The 9802-nt window shown below is 60.3% G+C and overlaps 1 protein-coding gene across 1 annotated transcript; it reads left to right on the forward strand.

Annotated features, from left to right (window-relative positions):
- The first annotated feature begins 716 nt into the window (after window positions 1-716).
- On the forward strand, window positions 717-7899 carry NCCRP1 (NCCRP1, F-box associated domain containing). Its single transcript, XM_037884499.2, has 6 exons — window positions 717-1264; window positions 4434-4502; window positions 5166-5253; window positions 6071-6166; window positions 6956-7097; window positions 7462-7899. The coding sequence occupies exons 1-6, from the start codon at window positions 1069-1071 to the stop codon at window positions 7600-7602; spliced, it is 732 nt and encodes a 243-aa protein (XP_037740427.1). The 5' UTR covers window positions 717-1068; the 3' UTR covers window positions 7603-7899.
- Window positions 7900-9802: the final 1903 nt, after the last annotated feature.

Below are 9802 nucleotides of genomic sequence, written 5' to 3' on the forward strand. Positions count from 1 at the left end.
CGGCGGGGGGTTAAGTCGATCCTGGGGCTGCTCAGTCAGGCGGGGCCTGGCCCCCTCTCTGCCCTGCTGTATGTGGCTGCCACAAGGGCCCAGCGGGGGACCCAAAGCTGGGACCGGCACACGGGTGCTGCGGCCCCCCGAGGGGCTGCTGGGTGATTCCAGCCCCCCACCCTTGTGCCTGTGCCAGTCGCAATAAATCCCTTAGCAGTCGGGCTCAAGCGGTCAGGCCGGCCCTCAGCTAGGTGGGGCGTTGCTGTTAGCTGTGATGTTCCGCCCCAGCCCTGGCCGCATCCCTGGGCATCACGCGCTCGGCGAAAGGGCTAGAAGCTGCTACAAACAAGGCTGCTGCTGCCTCCCGCTGGCCCTTTGTCTGAGTGGGAGGGAGCGGCCGCAAGGGCCCAGCCGGCGCCAGGAATCTGGGGTGTCAAGGAAGAGACCGTGGGAGGCGCCGGCCCGGGCGCCTGGCTTCCTTTTGTTCTGCTGGGGCTGGGCCAACAGGTTCTGATCCCTGAGCGGGTTTCTTTCAAACCACTTCCTGGTGGAGGGTGCAGGCCCCTGCCCCCACGGAGCTGGGGTTGGCCCAGGTCCCATCAGCACCCCCCGCCCCTTCTCTTCTCTTCGTAGCTCTGGGCAGGAGTGGCTTAGAGGATGGGGGAAGGGGTGGCTAGGACTCCTGGGTTCCTGTCCCAGCTCTGGGAAGGGGTGTGTGTTGGGGGAGGCAGAGTTGGGGAGCCCGGGGCTGGGCTAGCAGGGGGCTGTGGGTTAGGAGTGAGGGGCCCCGGCAGAGCTGGGACCCTCCGGCGCTGCAGAGCCGGGCTCCCCTTGGGGTTGCGCCTCTGGGGATTGCATGACGTGTGTGTACGTGTCCCGCCTGTCCGCAGCCCCTGTCATCACCTCCCCACCCTCACACTGGGCTGGATCCCCCACCCCGAGGCTGCCCCACCACCCTTCCTATCCCTCCTCCCCTACCCCGGCCACGTCCCGCCCTGGGCAGGGTGGGGCTGGGGCGGCCCGGGCAGGAATCCCAGTCTCCCTCCGCCAGCCCCGAGTGCCTGCAACCCCCTCGGCATGGCGTCCCAGCAGCTGCAGGCCCAGACCTTGCCCCTCTCCCCCGGGGCGCAGCCGCGGAGCTGGCAGCAGGAGGTCGAAGGGGCCTGGGAGCTGGGCCGCAGGGGGGTCCCCCTGCCCAGGGACCCCGACTGGAAAGCCCTGTGCGAGCGCAAGCCCTTCGAGAGGAACCTGCTGCAGAGCCCCAACCCTGAAGGTAACGTCTGTCCCGCTGCGAACGACCCATGCCAGCTGCCCCCACCCCTATCCCTCGGGCAGGGCCTTGCTCCTGGGCTGAGTCAGCCCCAGCTTGGGGGGGGGGGGGGAACTGTGTGTGTGGGGGGGTGTTGCTATGTACAGCAGTAAAGGCCGGGGTCCCATCGTGCCAGGCACTGCACACCATCCCTGCCCTGCAAAGCTCCCACTCTCGCCGGCCAGGCTGGGCCGTGGGTAGGGGAAGGGGGTGAGGGCGTGGGGTGGGGGGCACCCTGCTTAATAAACCCCGGGGTGTGCCTGGCGAGCAGAGGGTCCGCGCGGGGCTCTTGGAGGTAGGCAAAGTTCCTCTCCCAAGGAGCTATTTTGAAAGGTTTCTCAGCCCCCCTCTCCCCCCCCCGCAGATCTCTCCTCTGCCCCTCCCTTCCCAGGGCCTGGCCGGAGCCAAGCGTGGGTGGCTGGAATGCGCCCGGGGGAGCCCGATGAGCTGCACCCCCCTACCCCGCCCATACGCTAAGCACCTGCCTCGCTCGCTCCAGTAACTGGCCCAAATGCCGGCGCTTCCCCCAGGGCCGCTCCGGGATCAGGCAGTGTGGGAAGGGTTAGAATCATAGAATCATAGAATATCAGGGTTGGAAGGGACCCCAGAAGGTCATCTAGTCCAACCCCCTGCTCAAAGCAGGACCAAGTCCCAGTTAAATCATCCCAGCCAGGGCTTTGTCAAGCCTGACCTTAAAAACCTGTAAGGAAGGAGATTCTACCACCTCCCTAGGTAACGCATTCCAGTGTTTCACCACCCTCTTAGTGAAAAAGTTTTTCCTAATATCCAATCTAAACCTCCCCCATTGCAACTTGAGACCATTACTCCTCGTTCTGTCATCTGCTACCATTGAGAACAGTCCAGAGCCATCCTCTTTGGAACCTCCTTTCAGGTAGTTGAAAGCAGCTATCAAATCCCCCCTCATTCTTCTCTTCTGCAGACTAAACAATCCCAGCTCCCTCAGCCTCTCCTCATAAGTCATGTGCTCTAGACCCCTAATCATTTTTGTTGCCCTTCGCTGGGCTCTTTCCAATTTTTCCACATCCTTCTTGTAGTGTGGGGCCCAAAACTGGACACAGTACTCCAGATGAGGCCTCACCAGTGTCGAATAGAGGGGAACGATCACGTCCCTCGATCTGCTCGCTATGCCCCTACTTATACATCCCAAAATGCCATTGGCCTTCTTGGCTACAAGGGCACACTGCTGACTCATATCCAGCTTCTCGTCCACTGTCACCCCTAGGTCCTTTTCCGCAGAACTGCTGCCGAGCCATTCGGTCCCTAGTCTGTAGCGGTGCATTGGATTCTTCCATCCTAAGTGCAGGACCCTGCACTTATCCTTATTGAACCTCATCAGATTTCTTTTGGCCCAATCCTCCAATTTGTCTAGGTCCTTCTGTATCCTATCCCTCCCCTCCAGCGTATCTACCACTCCTCCCAGTTTAGTATCATCCGCAAATTTGCTGAGAGTGCAATCCACACCATCCTCCAGATCATTTATGAAGATATTGAACAAAACGGGCCCCAGGACCGACCCCTGGGGCACTCCACTTGACACCGGCTGCCAACTAGACATGGAGCCATTGATCACTACCCGTTGAGCCTGACAATCTAGCCAGCTTTCTACCCACCTTATAGTGCATTCATCCAGCCCATACTTCCTTAACTTGCTGACAAGAATGCTGTGGGAGACCGTGTCAAAAGCTTTGCTAAAGTCAAGAAACAATACATCCACTGCTTTCCCTTCATCCACAGAACCAGTAATCTCATCATAAAAGGCGATTAGATTAGTCAGGCATGACCTTCCCTTGGTGAATCCATGCTGACTGTTCCTGATCCCTTTCCTCTCCTCTAAGTGCTTCAGGATTGATTCTTTGAGGACCTGCTCCATGATTTTTCCAGGGACTGAGGTGAGGCTGACTGGCCTGTAGTTCCCAGGATTCTCCTTCTTCCCTTTTTTAAAGATGGGCACTACATTAGCCTTTTTCCAGTCATCCGGGACTTCCCCCGTTCGCCACGAGTTTTCAAAGATAATGGCCAAGGGCTCTGCAATCACAGCCGCCAATTCCTTCAGCACTCTCGGATGCAATTCGTCCGGCCCCATGGACCGGGTTAATCAGAGGAGTCCTGTGTCAACAGCTGCCCCTCCCCAGAGGTGGGTGCATCTCAGCAATGGGGAGGGATCTCTGTAAACAGCTGCTGTGCTCCTCCCCAGAGGTGGTTGCATTGTGTGGTGGTTCTGGGCAGCTGATGAACTGCTTGTTGCATCCTCCTCCAGAGGCAGCTGCATCCCAGTGCTGGGTGAGGGGTCCCTGTGTCAACAGCTGCCACCTCCCACCCCAGGGGCAGCTGGTTGTCAGTGCAGGGGGAGGGATTTTGAATAAAAAGCCCCCTCCCCACGTCCCACCCCAGAGACCGTCGCATCTCACTTCTAGTTGAGGGTTCCCTGTATAAACAGCTGCCGTGCCCCACCCTAGAGGCAGCCGCATCTCAGGTGATGTGGTTCCCCGTTTGGGACGTGCTGTGGGATCCCTCAGGCGGGTGTTAACATCTCTCCTCATTCGTGTGGCCCGAAGGCCGCCCTGTCTCCGGGGAGGTCTCTGCTGAACCAGTTTGGCTGCGGGGAAGGAGGCTCAGGGGCCTGTCCCAGCTCGCCGGCTCGTCTCTCCGGAGGAAAGGATTTAGCTCCGAGGCCAGTCTCAGCCTGCTGCCCGGGATTGCCCCGGGTGCCATCAGGGCAGCTGCTCTGGGACTGCTCCATTAGCTTGATGAATCAGCATCCCCCCCCCCACCCCCGGCCCCACATGCTTACAAATATTTCTCCCCCATGGTGTCTTCTAGAACCACCACCCCCCGGCTACTCTTAACTGAGGCACCGAGCAGGGAAGTGGCTTGGCCAAAGCCATGCAGAGAACCCAGGAGTCCGGGCTCCCAGCCCCTCCCCACTAGCCCCCGCTCTGTGCTAACCACTGAGCCATGCTGCCTCCCTGTAAAGCAGCCAGAGGAACGGCAGAGGGAGAGTGGGGATGGGGGAGGGGGGCTGCTGGGTAGGACTGTGGAGGGCTGGGGGGTGTCGTGCTTAGGCTGGAGGGGTGACTGTGTTGTGTGTTTCATTTCCCCCTCCCCCCCTCAGGTGTGAACATTTCGGAGCCAGCTCCCCACCTGCCACCCAACAGCCCCCAGGTGCCACTGGAGTCCTTGGGTAAGTGCAGGGAAGGGGAGCCTGGGGCGGGGCTGGTTGGCAAGGAAACAAATAGCCCCCTCCCCATCTGTCGTCCTCTTCTGGGGCGCTGTGCAGCATGGGGATTGGGCTTGGCCCTGCTGGAGAGCCGGGGGCTGGGAGCTGCCTCGTGTGTCCCAGGAGGGGGCAGCATCAGGCAGGAAAGCCTGCCTCTGCGTACTTCACCCCTGCTTCACGGCCTCCCCCACAGGGCTAAACTGGGTGCCCTTTGATTTCCCTGGGGGCAGCTGTATCCCTGTATAAACCGCTGCCGTGTCCCACCCCAGAGTCAGCTGCATTGCAGCGCTGAATGCGGGCTCCCTGTATGAACTGCTCCCATGTCCCACCCCAGCATCAGCTGCATCCCTGTATAAACCGCTGCCGTGTCCCATTCCAGAGTCAGCTGCATTGCAGCTCTGAACGAGGGCTCTCTGTATAAACCGCTGCTGTGTCCCACCCCAGAGTCAGCTGCATTGCAGCTCTGACTGGGGGGCTCCCTGTATAAGCCGCTGGTGCTCCCTAGCGCCAGCTGCATCTCTTGTGCCCCTGGCTCCTGGTAGAAGCCGCCCCTGGCTCTGCAGACCCCGTTGCTGTCAGGGCGGCTTTTTTTCTGCTGCTTTTAACCCTCCTTGTAACCCTTCCAAGGTAATTTCAGCGGCTGGGCCATTAGCACCGAGGAGCTGCCTCCCCAGGTGGCTGGCAAGAAGCCCGGCTCTGAGGCTCCGCGCTTCAGGTGAGCAGCTGTCCTGGGCCAGCCTGGGGGTCTGGCGGCTACTCGTGGCTGGGCCACAGACGTGGTTTCTGGCCCTCCTGTCGCCCCCTGGGCCCGCGCAGCTCAAGCAGGAGATCTGGGCGCGTTGGGCACGCGCCTCCCTGGGCTGGATCCGAAGAGAGGGAGCTGGGCACGCGTCTGGCCAGCTAGTGCAGCCCCCCCTGGGGGGGGTGGGAAGACGGGGAGCGGGAGGCAGGCCTCATTCTAGAGCTGCTGGACTTTATTCACCTAGCCTGCGGCACCACCCAGCCTAGGTTAGGCCAGGGTGTAGATCGCCCCCATGTGGCAACACTGGCCGACGCTTGAGGCGACAGGAGGGAACCAGGGGACGGGTCGGAGTCCAGCAACCTCTGTGAAGAATTATGAGTATTATTTATTAGCTGGCTTACCGTGGCACCCAGGAGTGCCAGTTATAGACCAGGCCCCCACTGCGCCAGGCGCTGCACGTTGTCATTGCTATTAGGTGTATTACGGTAGCACCTCGGTGCCCCAGTCGTGGCCCAGGCCTCCACTGTGCCAGGCGCTGTATGTTGTCATTGCTATTAGGTGTATTACAGTAGCGCCTCAGGCCCTCCACTGTGCCGGGTGCTGTACGTTGTCATTGCTATTAGGTGTATTACGGTAGACACTCAGCACCCCAGTCGTGGCCCAGGCCCCCATTGTGCCAGGCGCTGTACGGACACAGAACAGAAAGACGCCTCCTGCCCTGTACGCCCGTCCCCTGTGGTTCCCGGCTGCCCCGCTCCTCCCTGATCCTTTCCCCTCCCCCTCCTTGCAGCTGGTGCGTGAAACAGCAGCAGGTCGACCTGCTGGCAGAGGGGCTGTGGGAAGAGCTCCTGGACTCCTACCAGCCGAACGTCACCGTCATGGACTGGTACTGGCTCTCCTTTGAATGCCCCGGGGGGCGGGTCCCAGTCGCTGCCACGGCTCCCCTCCCCCGGTCCCTGGTCCAGCTCCCCAGGGCCAGATATGAGCCCTGCCTTGGATCCCCTGGGGGCGCTGGCCGGGGCGTGGGGCACCGCGGTGCAGTGCCTTGGTTGGGCCGAAGGGGGCGCAGCGTCCTCTCCCACGCCCTGCGCAGAGCCATGTCCAGGCTATGGGCAGGAACGACGGTAGGGCAGTGGGGGTGGCACTCAGCTGAGAATCAGGACACCTGGGTTCCATTCCTGGCTCTGCCTCCTGGGTGACCGCCCCATCTCTTGTGCCTCAGTTTCCCCATCTGTGATCATTTGGGAGTCCTGGCTCCCCATCCTCTCTGCTGTAACCGCCAGACTCTGCTTCCTTCCCAGAGCTGGGGGGAGAACCCAGGAGTCCTGACTCCCGCCCCCAACACTAACTACTAGACCCCCTCCCCGAGCCAGAACTGGGGACAGAACCCAGGAGTCCTGCCTCCCTCTCCCCCACTCTAGCCTAGGCTTAGCCTGTAAAATGAGGATCATGATCCTGCCCCCCTCTGGGAGGTGCTGTGAGCTCTGCTGATGAAACGCTGGGTCACAGCTGCGGCTTCGTGTGGTTACTAGTTGCCAGAGAGAAATGGGATTTCTTGAGCTTCCCTTATGCCCCCCTCCCCGACCTTCGTTCCCCCCCACCCCTGTTATGGGGACCAACTCCCCCAACCACCCCAGATTTTGGCTGCTGTTAACTGCCCTCTGCTCCGGCGCAGGTACGAGGACAGCCGGCTGGCTCGGACCGTTTACCAGCTGCACGTCCGGCTGCTGGCCGGCGACGGGCAGACGCCCCTGCGGGAATTCCACCATGAGGGCCCCGAGCACGGGGCGTCCCGGGAGGAGAAGAACTGGTGCCATGTAAGGGAGACGCTTCCTTCCCCACCCGCGGGAAGGGGGGGCGGGGAGAGGGGCGAGACAGCTCAGGGGGAGGGGGTGACTTGGATACACAGTGTCTGGGCTAGGTCCCAGTCTCCTGGGCATGACTCCTTAGGGAAACTGAGGCACACATCGGCATCATGCAAATATTACAGCTGCTTCCCACTTGGTCACAGGGGGCTCGGGCCTTGCCAGGGCAGTGGTGGGGGCTGAGCCCAGAGGGGGAGACGGGGAGTGGGGCTGAGCCCAGAGGGGGAGACGGGGACAGGGATGGGGCGCCAGGGGTGGGGCTCGGTGTCTCCTTGGGGCCGTGGGCTCAGGTCCTGATGGTTTCGCCCTTTCGAAGGTTTCCCACGTTTTCCACGGCTACGGGCCGGGAGTGCGCTACGTCCATTTCCAGCACCGGACCTTGAACGCCGAGACGCCAGGCGGGCTCTGCCGCACCAGAGCGACGGACAGCAGCGTCTCCGTGCAGCTGCGGGACTGACTGACGGACGGACGGGCCGGTGGCCGGGGGCGGGCGCGGTTCGGTTTCTGTTCCCCCGGAGGGCTGACGACAGCACCCAGACAAAGATCGGCGCTGGATTCACTGGGAGCCAAGAGCCCTGCCCCCTCTCTGTGCCCTGGGGGCAAAGCTGGGGCTGCGTGGGGCCTGTCAGGTCAGCCTCGCTGCTGGGATGGCTCCAAAGGAAAGGGATTAATAAAAGTTCCTGAGGGGAGCGGGGTCTAGTGGTTAGAGCAGGGGGTCTGGGAGCCAGGACTTCTGGGTTCTATGCCCAGCTCTGGGAGAGGAGTGGGGTCTAGTGGTTAGAGCTGGGGGAGGGGGCTGGGAGACAGGACTCCTGGGTTCTCTCCCCAGCTCTGGGAGGGGAGTGGGGTCTAGTGGTTAGAACAGGGGAGGGGTGGGAGCCAGGACTTCTGGGTTCTATGCCCAGCTCTGGGAGAGGAGCGGGGTCTAGTGGTTAGAGCTGGGGGAGGGAGCTGGGAGATAGGACTCCTTGGTGCTATTCCCTGTTCTGGGAGGGGAGGCATAGTGGTTAGAGTGGGGGTGGGGCAGTCTGGGAGACAGGACTCCTGGGTTCTATTCCCAGCTCTGGGAGGGTGTGGGGTGTAGTGGTTAGCCCTCCTGGTTTGCACTTCTGATTCTGGCTCAGTGTGTGACACTGAGTCAAGGCACATCAGGTCTGTGCCCCAGTGGCCCGATGGGGTGATACTTGCACGGGAGCTGGGAGGCTGCAGTCAAGATGGGACCTGAGCAGTGGCATTAAAGAATTTCTGGTGCTTCCTGTGAGCCTACAGCCTGTCTTCTTGGCCTCAGCCCCAGTTCCCCCTTCCCCTGTGGTACACCACAGCAACCCTTTATAGAGTGCTACCCCCACCCCAGAGGTGGCTGCAACCTAGCATTGAGCGAGGGTTCCCTGTATAAACAGCCGCTGCGCTCCACCCCAGAGACAGCTGCGTCTCAACGCCAGGCAAGGGATCCCTGTGTTAACTGCTGCTGTGCCCCACCACAGAAGTGCTTGCATGCCAGTGCCGAGAGAGAGGATCCCTGTATGAATAGTCGCTGTGCCCCGCCCCAGAGGCAGCTGCATCTCAGCGCCGGGTGAGAGATCCCTGTATGAACAAGTGCCACACCCCACCCCAGAGATGGCTGCATTTGAGCAGCTGGTGAAGGATCCCTGTATAAACAGCCCCTACCCCAGGTGTCCAGTGGTTTGGGCTCCCACCTAAGACCTGGGAGACCAAAGCTCCATTTCTGATACCAGCAGGAGCCTGCCATGGCAGATAGAGCTTGTCCCAGTTCCCCAGGTGAAATAAGCTACACTCTGGACCTGGGGGGAGAGCCCTATAAACCCCATCTCCATCATTTATAGATAATTGTGATATTTCATCTAAAGCATGCCTTGCGAGGTATCGCGGGAAAGGTTACGATCTGCTGAAAGCCACTGTTCTCTCTAAATCTGTATATCACTGGTGCTTATGACGGTATGAGCGTGCGTTGGCCGGGTGTCACTAAAATATGCCGTGAGTTGGGGAATCGCCCAGATATTAAATCCCCAGAGGCACGAACAAGGGAAGTAACCAATGCCCGGGCGGGTGTCGAACAGCCATTGTCCAGCAAGGGAGTTACAATTCACTGACTCACCTGCATAAGGCCACCCCAGGGGAATTGCTCAACCTTGCCCGGAAACTCGGCAGCGCCCCCCAGACATGCCTCGACTTGTATTCTCCAAGCGCATGGATTTAGGGTATAAAACAGAACATGGGGGTCCCCGGCTTCACTTTTCTCCTTCCCCCCACCCCCTACGCTGCAAGCAACAAGGACGCTTGGAAGACTGAAGACTCCAACGGAGGGGGCGGGGGACGGGGGACTGGCCCAGGTCTCAAGGGTGAAACCTGTGTGTTATGAACTGTAACATGCAACGGGGTGAGAAACCTGCTTGATCGAAACCCTGCCAAGTGTCTTACGGGTTTAGGATTGAGATTGTGCGCTGCTTTTGCTTTCGTTGGTAACTAACTCCGACTTTCCTATCACTTGTAATCGCTTAAATCAGTGGCCCTTAGACTTTTGTCCTGGTGACCCCTTTCCCATAGCAAGTCGCTGAGTGTGACCCCACCCCTTATAAATTAAAACCACTCTTTTTATATATTTAACACCGTTATAAATACTGGAGGCAAAGCAGGGT

Source organism: Chelonia mydas, chromosome 23 (assembly GCF_015237465.2).
Source record: "Chelonia mydas isolate rCheMyd1 chromosome 23, rCheMyd1.pri.v2, whole genome shotgun sequence".
In the NCBI taxonomy this organism is placed as follows: Eukaryota; Metazoa; Chordata; order Testudines; family Cheloniidae; genus Chelonia; species Chelonia mydas.